The sequence below is a fragment of the Candida jiufengensis genome, assembly GCF_024610255.1.
Source record: "Candida jiufengensis strain CBS 10846 chromosome Unknown scaffold10, whole genome shotgun sequence".
Taxonomy (NCBI): Eukaryota; Fungi; Ascomycota; class Pichiomycetes; order Serinales; family Debaryomycetaceae; genus Lodderomyces; species Lodderomyces jiufengensis.
The window spans coordinates 79,484-96,042 of record NW_026261570.1 but is presented as its reverse complement, the minus strand read 5'-3'; the positions used below and the strand labels follow the sequence as shown (position 1 = coordinate 96,042).

General features: G+C 29.7%; 8 protein-coding genes across 8 annotated transcripts; 3 read left to right on the top strand and 5 right to left on the bottom strand. All coding sequences in view use genetic code 12, as the record gives it.

The window, feature by feature from the left end:
* Positions 1-118: 118 nt before the first annotated feature.
* On the top strand, positions 119-724 carry DFR1 (dihydrofolate reductase; the record flags this gene model as incomplete). The annotated part of the gene is made up of 1 exon (XM_051766351.1): positions 119-724. The coding sequence occupies one exon, from the start codon at positions 119-121 to the stop codon at positions 722-724; it is 606 nt and encodes a 201-aa protein (XP_051617316.1).
* A 45-nt stretch (positions 725-769) lies between these two features.
* Positions 770-1,978, bottom strand: TIM54 (Tim54p; the record flags this gene model as incomplete). The annotated part of the gene is made up of 1 exon (XM_051766350.1): positions 770-1,978. The coding sequence occupies one exon, from the start codon at positions 1,976-1,978 to the stop codon at positions 770-772; it is 1,209 nt and encodes a 402-aa protein (XP_051617315.1).
* A 213-nt stretch (positions 1,979-2,191) lies between these two features.
* On the bottom strand, positions 2,192-4,447 carry FAA2-3 (Faa2-3p; the record flags this gene model as incomplete). The annotated part of the gene is made up of 1 exon (XM_051766349.1): positions 2,192-4,447. One exon carries the CDS (start codon positions 4,445-4,447, stop codon positions 2,192-2,194), a length of 2,256 nt encoding a protein of 751 aa, XP_051617314.1.
* Positions 4,448-5,951: 1,504 nt separating this feature from the next.
* SPL1 (Spl1p) lies at positions 5,952-7,430 on the top strand (the record flags this gene model as incomplete). Its single annotated transcript, XM_051766348.1, has 1 exon — positions 5,952-7,430. The coding sequence occupies one exon, from the start codon at positions 5,952-5,954 to the stop codon at positions 7,428-7,430; it is 1,479 nt and encodes a 492-aa protein (XP_051617313.1).
* A 361-nt stretch (positions 7,431-7,791) lies between these two features.
* LEU2 (3-isopropylmalate dehydrogenase) lies at positions 7,792-8,916 on the top strand (the record flags this gene model as incomplete). The annotated part of the gene is made up of 1 exon (XM_051766347.1): positions 7,792-8,916. One exon carries the CDS (start codon positions 7,792-7,794, stop codon positions 8,914-8,916), a length of 1,125 nt encoding a protein of 374 aa, XP_051617312.1.
* Positions 8,917-8,949: 33 nt separating this feature from the next.
* Positions 8,950-11,580, bottom strand: KGF54_005538 (uncharacterized protein; the record flags this gene model as incomplete). The annotated part of the gene is made up of 1 exon (XM_051766346.1): positions 8,950-11,580. One exon carries the CDS (start codon positions 11,578-11,580, stop codon positions 8,950-8,952), a length of 2,631 nt encoding a protein of 876 aa, XP_051617311.1.
* A 442-nt stretch (positions 11,581-12,022) lies between these two features.
* On the bottom strand, positions 12,023-12,553 carry KGF54_005537 (uncharacterized protein; the record flags this gene model as incomplete). The annotated part of the gene is made up of 1 exon (XM_051766344.1): positions 12,023-12,553. The coding sequence occupies one exon, from the start codon at positions 12,551-12,553 to the stop codon at positions 12,023-12,025; it is 531 nt and encodes a 176-aa protein (XP_051617310.1).
* A 518-nt stretch (positions 12,554-13,071) lies between these two features.
* On the bottom strand, positions 13,072-14,840 carry GBP2 (single-stranded telomeric DNA-binding/mRNA-binding protein; the record flags this gene model as incomplete). Its single annotated transcript, XM_051766343.1, has 2 exons — positions 13,072-14,388; positions 14,817-14,840. 2 exons carry the CDS (start codon positions 14,838-14,840, stop codon positions 13,072-13,074), a joined length of 1,341 nt encoding a protein of 446 aa, XP_051617309.1.
* Between the last annotated feature and the right edge of the window lie 1,719 nt (positions 14,841-16,559).

Here is a 16,559-nt window from a genome sequence, read left to right as displayed (position 1 = left end):
GTGATAAATTAAAGAAAACAAAGCCGCTTTAAATATTTGATTTAGAATTCAAGAAGTATATTTATTTACACGCGTTTTTTCATGAATGTATCAATCATTTGAAACAATTTACAAAGAAATGACGAAACAATTATCACCATCAATATCAATTATAGTAGCAGCACTTAAACCATCATATGGAATAGGGTACAATGGAACTTTGCCATGGAGATTAAAAAAAGAAATGGCTTTTTTTAAAAGAGTTACATCAAATACAATAAATTCAAATAAAAGAAATGCAGTAATTATGGGTAGAAAGACTTGGGAATCAATACCGAATAAATTCAGACCATTACCAAATAGATTAAATGTTATAATATCTCGATCTTATGATAAGACTAAAATTGTTGATGAAAATATAATACAAGTTAATTCAATTGAAGAATCAATAAATGTAGTTAACAAACAAGATAATATTGAAAATATTTTTATAATTGGAGGAGCTGAAATTTATAATTCATTTATGAATAATGCTGATGTGGTTGATAATTTATTAATCACTGAAATCGAAACAGAAAATGATGAAAATATCGAAATGGATACTTTTTTGAAATTTGATTTAAATAATTGGGAAAAACAATCACAGAAGAAATTAAAATCAATTACAAATGAAGAAAATATTGAAGAGAATATTAAAGAAGCAAAATTCATCTATAATTATACATTATGGCAAAAGAAGAAATAAAATAATAACAAATAAATCTATACATATATACAAGTCTTTCAAAATTTATTTTTTATCATCAAATACTCTTAATCTAGAAATTACTCTATCATCATAACCTAAATCTTGTACCCATTCAGATCCTCTTTCATTACCCTTTTTAACCCATTTCTTAGGCCAATCTATTTCTTCTTCTTTCCCCATTAAAACATCTTTATATACAAATGGTCTAGTTTCTTTATTTACAATATGACTTGTTCTTTCACTATAATCTTCTGCAAAAAATCTTTTTGTGAAATAACGATAGATTTTTCGAGGAATATTTGTAAAACCTTGAATTGCTGGAACTGGGAAAACATAAATTGGTTGTTCAAAAAAATAAGGTACTCCCTTTTCATCCCTTTGTATAGTATTCATATTAAATTCTGGAGCTAATGGTGCTAATTCATAATCTTTTGTACTTATATATTTTAATGGTACTGGTTTTAAATTACGATCATCATCTTCATCTTCCATATCTGGATTTGCTTCTTTATCTTTTTGTTTTTGTTCAGCTCTTTTATTTTCTTCGTCCTCTATTTCTTTTGGTTTTTGTAAAGGACCTAATAAACCTTCATGTAATCCACTTAAATATTCTTTATAAGCTCCTCTTCCAATACATACTACACCACCGGCTATATCTTCATTTGAATCATCTGACTGTACATTCATATCCTTCGGTATAACTTTATAAAGACCCAATAAGTCAACTGGATTCCATAATTTAGAACGACTTATGTATTCCGGTTGTTCCTCTACTTGTTCAATAGGTTTCTGTGATTGATTTTTCTCTAGTTCTTTTATTCTTAAATCCCTAATCCTTTGTGCAACACTTGATCTTATATCTCCTTGTCTATCTTCACTAAATATTTCATAATCAATAGATCCTGAATTTAAAATTGGTTTTATAAATTTTCTAAATATTTTTAAACTTTGATCTAAAAAATCATTTGGTGGTGGTGCAATATATATGGTTAATTTTCTTGGAATTTTATCATTTGAATAAATTTCTTCTCCTAATTTTGATACTTCTGACATCCATTTAGCTCTAATTTGTTTTTGTTCATATTTATCATAAGCTATTGATGATCCAATCCCAATTAAAACTGACCAAAAAATCATCCAATTTCTTGATGGTAATGAAATTCTGGGTATACCCATCATTCGAAGAGCTGGGTTTGAAAACCCCTTTTTTGGTGGTGGTTTTGGTTTTGGTGGTTTGACTTCTTCAGTCATATTCTTTGGATTTTAGAGTTTGTAGATGTGAAAAAAAGAGAAAAAAAAAATTATTTTATTCACATATTATTTCTTAATGTTATTAGTTGAAAGAAATATTAATAAGTCTTATTAACATTTCTAACGATTTTGTAATAGATCGAAAGGTTGAAGTTATATGGAATGATGTCTATGATCGTTTTTTTTATAGAAGGTCTATATATATTATCTAATCTATAATTTTAAATCCTTAATAATGGACCCTTCCGAATACATCTGTTCGATTTGAGATTTAAAAAATTTGGAAGCAACAGGTCTTTTTAATTTTGCAGTAGGAGTAACAACATCCCTATCTAATCTTAAAGGTTCAACTTCTAAATAAATATTATTTAATTTTTCAAATCCATTTAATTTTGATCCAACATTTGTATTTAAGTATAACAAAATCTTTGTTTTAACTTCTCTCTTGTTAACTACTTCCAAAAGTTCGGGAATTGTTGTGATTTGATCGAGGGAGATGTTACATTGTGATGTTAAAAATTGTTTGATACTTATTGGATCTATCCCCACGATACCAACTAAATAAGATTGTGTAAAATCTCCATGAGCAAACACTTGTGATATTATAGAATTTGTTGTTAGGTATAAATTTTCAATTTTTTCAGGTGTAACATATTCCCCTTGAGATAATTTGTAGAAATTTTTAACTCTATCGAAAATAATAAACCAGCCTTCATTTGTAATTTGTGCAACATCACCAGTTGAAAACCAACCTTGTGAATCTATAGATTTGGCGGTTTCTTCTGGATTCTTGAAGTAATGACTAAACATTTGTGGACCTCGTAATTGTAGTTCACCACGAGGTCCCCCCTCATCATTTAGGTTGTATCCCATTTCAGGTAATGCTCGTAATCTTGCTTCAACTGTTGGAGCTATTGCACCACAAGTACCAATACTTGAAGCTTGTAAAGGTAATGCCATTAACATACCTGCAAAAGATTCACTTGATCCATAACCTTGAGTGAATCCAATTCCTAAACTTGATCTTAAAAATTTAATCGTTTCTCCACTTATAGGTGCTCCTCCAGTAAAACAAACTTCCATATTATCAAAACCGATTAATGATCTTAATCTTCTAATTAATGTATTATCATAGATGAAATGTTGACCTTTATTTCCATCTTCTAATTGTTTTAATCTTTTGGTTTCAAAAGCTTGTTGATAACTAACTCTACTCAAAGTTGAATTTGAATCTATTGTGGTTGTTTTAATAAGTGCTTCAATCTTACTAAAAATTCTTGGAACACAAGCTAAAAAAGTGGGTTTATATAATTTTAAATCATCAAATAATGTAAGAGCAGTACCACCCAATCTTGGAAAAGCAACTGATCCACCAAAACTTAATACTGCTGCTGACATATGTCTTTCAAAAATATGAGCTAATGGTAAAAATGCAAATTCTTTCATCTTATTATGATGAGGCATTAAATATGTGAAACTTACAATTGCTGAAACAATGCTCTTGTGAGATAACACAACCCCCTTTGGGTTTGCAGTTGTACCTGATGTAAAAGTTAATGAAAATGTAGTTTCTGGATTTGGATTTGTTTCTTCCCATGGGAAAATTCCACCAATTTTTTCGACTTGATTAAAATCATATAATTTGATCTTATTATCATCTGCTAACTTTATTAATGAAGAATCTTGATTCTTTAATGGATCCATTGATATAATCATAATTAAAGATTCTAAGTCTTTTGGGTTATTTTGTTTTAATGCAATTAATTTTTGAATTTTATTTTTGGAACATATTACAATTGGTGATTGAGTAAATTCTAAAATATATTTTGATGATGTTTCTCCTAAAGTATCATAAAGGGCAGTTGATGTTATAGAATTTGTTGAACATACCAAATCTGAAATAATCCATTCTGGTCTATTACCTGAATAAATAGTAACAATAAAAGATAAATTATCCTTGTCATAATTTTTATAATCCCTTCTATGATTATCAATTTTGGCATGAGATTCTAATTTTGAATTTTTAAAAGGATTTGAACCAATTAAAAAAAATAATCCAGAAGCAAAATTATTCTTTTTGTTATTAACTTCTTCATAAGTAATCAGATTATATCTTTCTAAATGTACATCATTTTCATAATCATATTCATGATAAGCTAGACATGGAGAATGTAAATTTCTTTCAACAGCTGATTTGAGTACACTATGATAAGTATTTAATTCAGGTAATAAACAACTTTTTAACCCATTTGGTAAACCTGAATTTCTATAAATTTCTGAAAAGCCTTTTGAACTAGTTCCTGGTATTTTAACAGATTTACCACTTAAATCTTGTGGTATTGGTAATACGTGATTTACTAAAGTTTCTATTGATAAATCATTGTTTGGATTAAAAATATATTCTTTTTCATCTAATGCAAATATTGATTCACAATCTGAATCAACTATTGATGGTAATCTTATTGACATGATATTTGAGGGTGAACGATATGATTGATTATTAAATGTAAAGTTCTCAATTCGCTTAAGTAAAAAACAAGTTTCAAATGATATTCATTTATATTTATATTGAAAATATGTTGCTTGTAAAATTGAAAAGTGGGGTTGAGATCTGAAAAATTAAGATATTTGACATTTTTATTAAGCGGTTAAAAATTATCAACTTATCATTTAGTAGTAATTGACATTGCAAATTATATAACCGATTTGAAAGGGAGCTACCACTGACATATTATTAGGTGTTAATCATTCTTATTTGAGTCTTAAGTTCGAAACACTTCTCCTTTGAAGTATATAATTCTATTTCCATATTCAGAAACTCCAGTTATGGTTATGAAACAAATTTTTTACCCTAAGAGATCTCTAATAAGTAAAACTTTAGATTTTCTCCACTTAAAATTTGAGCTTATAATTATATTCACTAAAACATCATTCGGACTTTTTTTTATCTGTTTTATGTACGTCTAACGTTTTTAAAGGAATATGTCATCTATCCGATATTCAAATAACGTTAAATTTATAGTCATAAATAACCGTTGAAAATTTATTAAGGTGTAATAAATATTAGATTTTTGAATTTATAGTTTGGTAGCTATTGTATGTGTAATTTGAATTATTATAGTCACATGACTAGAAAATGTTCCATACACTTGATTATCAGTTATAAATCTATAATAAATTTGACTATATTTGTAAAATTCATGATATAATTAAGCGTAAGTGAATGGTAGAAAATTTACCATCCTCATGTTAAAAAAATAGAGGTAACCTAAGTTCTAATTTTATTACTTCTTGCTTTCAAGTTATGCAGGTTATAATTCTTGTGAAATAAAAATGTTGCAAGATTCTTTATTTTTCAAATACTTATATCCTTGATGTATGTAAAATTAATTAGAACAAGCCTCCAGGCTTAAATACCCCGTTGTACTATATATAACCAAGGCCAAGTCTTCAAATAAAATATAGTCATTCATGGACCAGAACTTGACATTTTTGGTACGTATTTAGTACAAAAATTGACTCCACAACTTCAAAAAAGTCAATTTAACGATATTAACCTTACTTATTCTAGAAAACTTGCATCCACGACCTCAAAGAATTATATCTTGAATCAACAGAAATTTGTACCTAAAAAGTTTTTGGCTGCAAATAAGATTCATATCAATGATCTAAATTCGCATAATAATAATTCCGCTATAGAAATTATTAATTGTGTCGTGAGACAATAAATTATGACAATCAATAGAAAATTTAGGGAAAAAATAAATAAAAAATTATCTTTTAATATTAAGTTAGTAATCAGAAAAATAAATCCATAGATCTATTGCATTTCATTATCTTTTTAATCTATTATAATTTGAAGAGATATATATTTCATTTACATTAGATTTAATTATTCAATATATTGATTAAGATCATTCAATTACATTTTTATATAACCATCTAGATAACTTGAGATAATTTTGAATTAACGATGTACAATAATATATTCAAAAGATCATCGATAAAATATTTTAAACAAATATCAAAATCAAATCAACAATTAGGAAAACATTTTGCAACTACTACTACTACTACTCCACAACAACCTAGTAAAACAACTACAGTCAATCCAACAACTACATTAAACACAGCAACTGGGAACATTCATGTATCAACCCCATTAGAATCACCAATTCAACCACCAGAAGGTTCTTCAATCACATTAAATTCAGCAACAAGAGATGCTTCAAAATTCGGTTCAAGACCTATATATTTAGATGTACAAGCTACAACACCAGTAGATCCACGTGTATTGGATAAAATGTTGGAATTTTATACCGGATTATATGGAAATCCTCATTCTTCAACTCATGCTTATGGTTGGGAAACAGATAAAGAAGTCGAAAAAGCAAGAGAACATATTGCTTCAATAATAAACGCTGATCCAAAAGAAATCATTTTTACTAGTGGTGCAACAGAAACAAACAATATGGCTATAAAGGGAGTACCTCGTTTTTATAAAAAAACTAAAAAACATATTATAACTACTCAAACCGAACATAAATGTGTTTTGGATTCTGCAAGACATATGCAAGATGAAGGATTTGAAGTTACTTATTTACCTGTTAATTCCGAAGGGTTAATCAGCTTAGAAGACTTAAAGAAAGCAATAAGGAAAGATACTATTTTAGTGTCAGTAATGGCAGTAAATAATGAAATTGGAGTTATACAACCTTTAAAAGAAATTGGAGAAATTTGTCGTGAACATAAGATTTTTTTCCATACTGATGCTGCTCAAGCTTATGGTAAAATACCAATTGATGTAAATGAAATGAAAATTGATTTATTATCCATAAGTTCTCACAAGATATATGGTCCAAAGGGAATAGGTGCATGTTATGTAAGAAGAAGACCAAGAGTTAGATTAGACCCAATTATAACTGGTGGTGGACAAGAAAGAGGATTAAGATCAGGAACTTTAGCACCACCATTAATTGCTGGTTTCGGAGAAGCTGCAAGATTAATGCAAACTGAAGGCGCTTACGACAAAAAGCATATTACAAAACTATCAGATAAATTAAAAGAAGGTTTGTTATCTATTCCATCCACAATTTTAAACGGATCTCATGATCCAAAATATCAATACCCAGGTTGTGTAAATGTTTCATTTGCATACATTGAAGGAGAATCTTTATTAATGGCATTAAAGGATATTGCATTAAGTTCAGGATCAGCATGTACTTCAGCTTCTTTAGAACCTTCTTACGTGTTACATGCTTTAGGAGCAGATGATGCATTAGCTCATTCTTCTATTAGGTTTGGTATTGGTAGATTTACCACGGAAGAAGAAATAAATTATGTTATTCAAGCTATAAATGAAAGAGTTGAATTTTTGAGAAAAATGTCTCCGTTATGGGAAATGGTTCAAGAGGGAATTGACTTGGATTCTATTGAATGGAGTGGTCATTAGAATTTTTGATGGTGATGAGAGTGATTGATATTTTAGTGAGTATATATTCGTTGTTTATAGTTGGGTGTTGGTTTTTATTAATGTACAGTTCAATTTTTATTAGTCTGTACATGCATCTGTCTTACCATTACGTTATAGTATCTAACTTTTGATTATTACTATTATTACGGACCTTGAATTATCAATTTCTACAAACCAATGGATAATACTCTATGCCGATTACACAAAATAAAAACTAATTCCTATTCAGCACCGAAATTTATTTTTCAATTTTTCAATTCACACTCTCAATATATAATATAAATATATACAAACTTCAATGTTTCTTTTCCCCAGATATTAAATCAAAACTACAACAAAAATGCCAGAACAAATAACAAAAACAATTACAGTCCTCCCAGGAGACCATGTCGGTACAGAAATCACAAACGAAGCAATAAAAGTTTTGCAAGCTATTGAAAATTCAACACCTTTTCAGAATATAAAATTCAACTTCAAACAACATTTAATTGGAGGAGCAGCAATCGACGCAACGGGGGAACCATTACCGCAAGATTCACTAGATAGTGCTAAATCATCTGACGCAGTTTTATTGGGTGCTGTAGGTGGACCGAAATGGGGTACTGGTCAAGTTAGACCAGAACAAGGATTATTAAAAATTAGAAAAGAATTGAATTTGTATGCTAATATTAGACCTTGTAATTTCTTAAGTGATTCATTATTAGAATTAAGTCCTATTAGAGCAGATATAGTAAAAGGTACAAATTTGACTATTGTTAGAGAATTAGTAGGTGGGATTTATTTTGGTGAAAGACAAGAACAAGAAGCAAGTGAAGATGGTGAAACTGCTTGGGATACTGAAAAATATACCGTTAAAGAAGTTCAAAGAATTACACGAATGGCTGCGTTTATGGCATTACAACACAATCCACCATTACCTATTTGGTCATTAGATAAAGCTAATGTATTAGCAAGTTCAAGATTATGGAGAAAAACAGTTGAATCAACTATAAAAAACGAGTTTCCTGAACTCACTATACAACATCAATTAATAGATAGTGCCGCAATGATATTAATTCAAAACCCGACAAAATTAAATGGTATTATAATAACTTCAAATATGTTTGGAGATATTATATCAGATGAAGCAAGTGTCATCCCAGGATCATTAGGTTTATTACCAAGTGCTTCTTTAGCGTCATTACCAGATTCAAACAAGGCGTTTGGATTATATGAACCATGTCATGGATCAGCTCCTGATTTACCAGAGAATAAAGTTAATCCAATAGCTACTATTTTATCAGTTGCTTTAATGTTAAGATTAAGTTTGGATTGTGTTAAGGAGAGTGAAGCTTTGGAAGAAGCTGTTAAACAGGTTTTGGATCTGGGAGTAAGAACTGCTGATTTGAAAGGAACAAGTAGTACGAGAGAAGTAGGGGATGCTGTTGCTAATACTGTTTCTAAGATTTTAAAATCTAAAAAATAATCTATATAGGGTGTTTAAAGGGGTAAATATATGTCAATTTTCTGTTAATCTTACGTTGAATGAACCGAAATTTATCGAATTTTTAAAGTTTGATAATTGTTGAATTGAGTTTTCTTTTTTTGGTTGTTGTTTAGTAAGGTTCTTTAATAAGTTGTAATCTTTCAAGTAATCATTCTGTTCTGAATTTTGATTAGAAAATATCAGTGAGGTGACTGAACCATCTCCTTTTGATGAACTTGAAAAGTCAGTGGATTTGGAATTGTTCGAAGTATTCCTTGACGAATTAATAGATATAGGATTTAAAAACAGTGGTTGATTTCTATCAGTTTGAAATTCTATTCTTTTTAATTTTTTGGGGAGCTGTGATTCTCCATTGTTTTCATTTTCTAATATTGACCAGTTTGGTTCATTTTGATATTCGTCTAGGTCTGAGTAGATTGATGACGTTAGGTTTTGAGAATTTGCTAATACGGAAAGATCATCTATTGTTGCTAATCTTTTTATTGTTGATATTGAGTTCGATCTTGTTGAATTAATCATATTGGTCAGTCTTGGATTTGTTGTATCTTGTGGAAATTTGAAACTCATATTTAGCTTGTCATCATTTAGTTGATGATGATGTTGTTGCTGTTGTTGTTGCTGATGTTGTTGTTGTTGTTGCTGATGTTGTTGTTGTTGCTGATGTTGTTGTTGCTGTTGAGCTTTTAGTTGCTGGTTCTTGAATTCAGATATACTACTGTCGAGTGAAGCTGATCTTGGTTGTAAACTTGGAGCTGGTTTTAAAATATCTGTATATTCTGTTTTGGTCCCCTTTGGTATGAAAGTGTCTTGAATCACTTTGCCTTTTTTTGAAGGATTAGAAGTCGGTTCGTTTGTGATTACGTCTGAGTTTTCTAGTAAGTCATCATTGACTTTAGCTGGGGCATCTTTGTGAATAAGGTTCTTCTGTGGTTTCATGTGGGTGTGTATTTCATTAGGATGCGTAGCTTGAGAGACCTCATCATCAGATTTCAAAGCACCGACCAAATGTATAATGTTCTCAGAATTTGAATGAATTAAACTCCGAGTATGTAAATTATTAAAGTTGGAAACCATAAACTTGAGATTCTTGTTAATGGTGTTATAAATAAATTCATTCAAATCAAACTTTGAAACAATTTCGTTGATGTGGTATTTACCAAACTTATCATACCCTTGAACTCCAATTTCTATATCATTATTAAACGATAAATTGATAACTAATTGTAAATCCTTATTTTGTTGAAAATATAAAGGTATGTCTAGACTATGTTCCATGTTGAGTGTAATGAGAAATTGGGATTTTAAAGTTTCTGCTATATATGATTCAGTATCGTGAGCGACGTAGTATGTTGTAGCACCTGCATTTTTATGAGATTTGAACAAATGGAATGGTGTTGTTTTTTGGTGAATTTTCGCTTTTGTTATTGAGTCTTGTATTTTCAGACTAATTGAAGGATTATCAACTCGATAATATCTTGTTGTTTCGTTATCAAATGTAAAATTTAAATATGCGCCACTCTCGGGTTTATCAATTAGTTGGGATATGTATGTAGTAACATTAACATCCTTGGTCTTTTGAAACTCAGTTACTTGAAAAACTGGCAAATCTTTCGGTAACTTTTTATTATTTTCAAATGAATCCATCAAAAAATCACCTACTGATTTTTCAAACTCCGCAATATTTTCATCAGTAGTACTCATAACTAACAAATAATCTGAAAATATAAGTATGATCTCTTTTTTGTTACTTTTGAAATTCATCACTTCTTGGATATCGACAACTTTTCTATGATTCCAACCTCGACTCAATTCTTGTGGCCAATTTGATGCAACCTCAATGAATAACGTTCCATCTGAATTATACAACATATCATTCCGATTTGCCAATTTGTTTAGTTGATAATTCACCGACTCTGAATTGAGTAAATTATTCAATTGATCACCTAATAAAAACACCAATTTATTATTTTCATCAATAATTTCACTATTTTCGGAATTGTTGTAAAGTACATCCACAAACATAGAATTCATATACTGATCCGTGATTAAACCTAACTCAGATAATTTTTCACCAAATTTTAAGGAATGTTCGTTTATCAAGACTGCTTTATTTGCTAAACTCCCAGCTACTGTTTCATCCCAATTCGGTAGACTTTTGAGTTGTAAATTATTCATCAATTTATTGTAGTTCTTTAAGCAACTGATGGCTAGTGATCGCCTGACTTTTGAATTCTTGTAACGTGGTAATAAATTTTCACAACTTGGATAAAATCTTGAATTATGATTTAAAGTTAGGTTTTTGTAGTTTGTTACTCCATACTTTGATATCGTGACAGTTGAGATTTTGGAGTCTGTTGATCTGTAAACTATAATTATTAAGTGACCAAATAGTATTTCATCAAAAGTTGTAAAAATGACTGAGTTTTGAAAAATTTGGGACCAATGGATTGTTGATTCGGTTGTCTGTTTTGATTTCTTGCTGTCACCAAACTGACAAGATAAACAAGGTATTTTGTATCCATTGTTGATCATATAGTTCTTATGGCTTGAATTTTTTAAAGGTCCTGAGGGAGCATTTTGGGGTTGTTGCGTTTTGAGATGATTGTTTTGCTTCTTGTTTGATGTGAGTTTAAGGAATTTCATAACATCTGCAAATATGAGTAGTAATTAAACGCGATGACTTTAGTTATGCTTGATTGATAGGCTGTGATCCGTATATACTTGATCGTAAATATAGTGATCAAATTGAAATAGAATGATTAAATACTAAGTAAATTCAAATGGTTCTACTTTTTAAATCAAAATGTAAACAAAAGAAATCTCGTAAATTTAATTTTGTGTTACAACTTATATGGAACAGTTACTCAAAGTTATTAGATCTATCTTAGAATTACAACTCATCGAGAAAGATTCGCTCAATTTGAAAAATACTAGACCTAGTAGAGTCGCAACTAGCTACTTAAAATGTTGTGTCGTTTTATTTGCTGAGAAACGAGCCAAAACTCAAGAAGTAGAGTATGTCTCTAAATATTTCGAAACACTCAACAATGTAAACTTTAATTTCATATCATTATTCATTCATAATCTAAAAAGTAACCAATCTAGGATCATTAGGTAACCCATCATTCCCAATATTATTCTTGTTTAACTCATTCTGTAAAAAAATCAATCTAGCATCATCAAAAGTTAAATTCTTATCCATCTCCATTAATTTTTTGATGTACCGCTTACCCCTTGGTGATAAACCTTTTCGACCATCTTCTAGGTTCGTGTTAGCTACGTCGAAGTTTGATGAGTTCAAACCTTGTTCTATATCGTTTGTGAATGACTCGTTGTCCAAATTAAACTCAGAATCTATTTCATCTTCACTTATTTCGTCACCAATGTTCAAATTGGAGTAGTAACCTTGTTGGATTCTTCTTCTTGTTCTCCATCTGTCGTGATATGCTATGATTTTGAATCTGTAGTAAAAAATTATTAAACCTGTTAAGACTAATATGATTAATATTATATAATGTTGATGGAATAGATTGTATAAGTAAGACAATGTCGAACCGTCACTGTTATTACTCTTATCTGGTTGTTCTTCCCTTTTTATTAGAATTGCTGGGTTCATAATTAATTATTTGTAAAACTGAATTAATTAATTATACAATTATATAAATATATGAATATTTGAATGTTTGAATTTATGAATATTTGAATAATTGGAAATATACTAAGGATGAACTATTTAATTAATGAAATAAAATACAAGAACTGAATTGAATATATTGGAGACTAAGAATGATTTCTCGCGAGATTAATGAACTATTAATATAACTAAAATGAATGAAATATAAGCCTTTGTTGTTTATTAAATTAAAGTTTTAATTTTTAAATGACACTCCTTAAATTTTGTCTCAGATAAAATTTATATATCCGGATCTTAAATTTTTTTTACTATAATTAAAAACAAGAAACATCATCAAACTGTAGTAATTGGGTTATGACCAAAACCAGGCTCTAATTGATTCAAACTTTTATGCATTTCATAGTTTAATTAAAACAAAACTAACAAATAAAAAACAACCATATACAAAAAACAACTATACAAAAAATGTAGCTATATATTACAAACAACTAAACTCTTGCTTATGGTAATTTAGCATGAGTAATTCTAATATTTCTACCACCATATTCATAATTATTTAATTCAGCTATAGCTTTATCTGCAGAATCTAATTCTTCAAATTTAACTACTGCATTACCACTTGCTCTACCATCTTCCTGATATTGAATTTCTGCCTTGGAAACTTTTGCAATAGTTTCAAATAAATCATACAAGTCATCATTTTGAGTACTAAATGGTAAATTTGAAATATAGATTGTATCTTCTGAATCCCCGTCACCAGTTACTCCATCTGTGAATTCTGAGTTTTCCTTTTTGGTGAATCTTGTTGATGGACCAGTAGCATAACCTCCACTATGTGAATGATCAGTTGATGATGACTCTGAACCTTTACCTGGTCTAGTATTTAATGTTCTACCTTCAATTTCATACCCTTCAAATTGTTCAATAGCCTTGGTGGCTTCTTCAGGAGTTTCAAAAACAACAGTACCAAATCCCTTAGAGTAACCTCTTTCATCCATCCTAACATCTGCTCTAACAACATTACCGGCACCTCTCATTATATCCTTTAATGCTTGCCAATTTACTGAGAATGGTAAATTACCAACAAATACTTCAGTACCTGGAGCTGGTGGTGGTAAGGATGATCTACCACTTGAACCATAACTATCTCTATATCCACCTCTTGAACTTCCATATCCACCTCTTGATGACCCATAACCACCTCTTCCACCATAATAATCATTACCACCATATCTACCACCAGATCTATTATCATAACCGCCTCTATCACCAGAACCATAACCTCTACCATAATCTTTCTTTTCTGGTGGTGGATAATCTTGTCTAACAAATATAGCTCTACCTTCATATTCATATCTATCAAATTGACTTATAGCTGATTTAACATCGTCTTTAGATTTAAATTCAACAGTTGCCATACCTCTACTTTGACCTTTATTAGTTACAATATCAGCTCTAACAACTTCTAAATCATTATTGAAAATTCTTTCAATATCTTTAGAAGTAGCATCGAAAGGAATATTACCAACAAAAATGGAATTATCATAATTCCTTTCAGTTTTTGATCTATATGAATCATCACCAGTCGTTGAAGATGAAGTATTCCCATAATTTCTAGAAGAATAATCTCTTCCACCACCGCGACTATATCCTCCACGTCCTCTCGAAGAACCATGTGAATCTCGACTTCTATTATCATATGTTGGTCTTCCATAATCTCTTCTTCCATATTCTCTACTTGATCCACCATATCCTCCATCATTATTAGTTCTATCCCTGACTGGAGATCTATCTCTCACAGGAGAACGAGAACGATCCTAATAGCAAAGTTAGCATCAAGCAAGAAAGAAAACAAAGGGTAAATAAAACGTCAACTTCGAAAAAGTCTTAGCAACAAATAAATAATCAGTAGCATCCAACAACTTCACAAAGTCATAAATTAGCTCATTATAAAATCAAATCTTAAGCTCTCTCTTAAATTTTCCGAGATTCAGCTAGCGTATAACCGTCCAGCGTCAAAAGCAAAAAAATGGGGAACCATATAATTTAATTTTATAAGATCAACACCAATCATTTAACCAATCCATTGTAAAATATCAATCTAAAAGTAGCAGCTAAGCAAATAACCAGCTATTAAGTACGATATTAGCAACGGAAGGCATTTTTTTGTTTCATGTTTGGAGGATTTACTTTCATAAAATATTTGTCACCAATAAATTTTCATCCTCTATCCATATAAACATACTCTTGAATAATCATCTATATCCATACCCTCCATCTTGTAGAATGATATATCAAAGAGGTTGTACTAAAATTAGCTAAACTGATATTAGTTGTTGTTTTAAATTATGAATATATTTTGGTCTCCTCACCAATTTTACAGTTTCAAATTTTACTTAAATCTTGGATTCATGTACACTACTTTAATTTTTAAGTGTTACTTGCAATTCATATATTTATGATTAGATCTATTAATTAACTAATAAGTTGTTGATTTAAAAAGGTGCAAGTACTTGATTAATTGGCTGGTATAAAGCAAAATTAAATTATTTCTTAATAAGTATTAATTTATTGTCAGTTATGTTGCAGGATGAGATGAGATTTGGTTGGATTCAATCTAAAATAGACGCAATAGAATATGAGATAAAATTAGTTATAAGATAGTTTCAATTATTTTTACGACAGTCAAGCTTCAGCTTTATCATATTTGTGTCTTCAAGATGGGTCTCAATTACAGATTTAACGATAGATGGACTAAACTATTCCTGCTTTTTAATATTTTGATTGTAATAATAGCACATCTAGATGTTAAGGTTTTACAGTTTGCATATTATAAAATCAAGTAAGGATCGATCATTCCACTAGAAGGACAATTGATTAATTTGTTGTTTAGCATACTCATGGTGTATCCTTTTATTTAGTTGACATAGACATATCAAATTGTCGACGGCAGATGTGGTTTTCAAAAGCTATTCGAGTATCATAGCTAAAGTGAGGCATTATTTCAAATTTGTTGTTTCATTATTTCAAGGAGAAGAGTTAAAATTCGGCTCCAGATTGTGTGCTTATTGTTTATAAGGCAATAATTTCGATTTTGAATTAGCAAGTTTAAGAACCTTTGGAAAGTCTTCTACAACGAAGGTATAAACGGCAACAGGTTCAGCAAAGACGATAGTTATGAGAAGCTCATTTCAATTATAGGGAAAAGTTTATTTTCAAATTAAACAAAAGGTATCAATATTGAATTAGCTGTCACAACGTTAAAAATATTAATATTTACAATAACATTAGATTTGGGCAATACTTAATCCAAATTGACTTCGTCAAGTGTTTACATTTTATGAACAAAAACTTTCAGCTAGAGTTGTTTTCAAAGTGACAGCTCCTGAGCAACAAAGATTGGTGGTTAAAGTTCATCATTTTCAACAGCATCAACACGAATAACAAGAGATTTATGCTCAACTTCAACTACAATCGCGAAAGCTTCAGATAATTCTATTCTACTTTTACACCACCATACTTTACTGAGGTCGTTCACATTTGAGTTATAATCGCCAGTTTACTCTCATTAGTATTATCATTTATTGGTCAAGAAATCTTAGTGTATACATTTTATAAAATACACACTCTTCGATAATTCATCTTGAATTAAATCTGATGAATCACTCTTGCAAGTTACTTCACGCACTCATAAAATGCTTGCAACAGTAGTAGAGTTTCATAATTTCTGTTCGCACATTGTATCAAGATCATTATTAGAGAATAGAGATAGAGATAAATACTACAGGATAAGGTTGAAAGGAATTGAAAGTATATTTTACTTTAATATAAATTAGCAATATTTGATTATAAAACAATTTTTTTTTTTGTACATTATTGAGTTAAACAAATAATTTTTGGTGATTTGAAATTGTGATTTTTGTGAATACATTAAAATTGTACTAATTGAGGGGCCAGTCCAATTGGAATTGTTGAATTTAATATATTT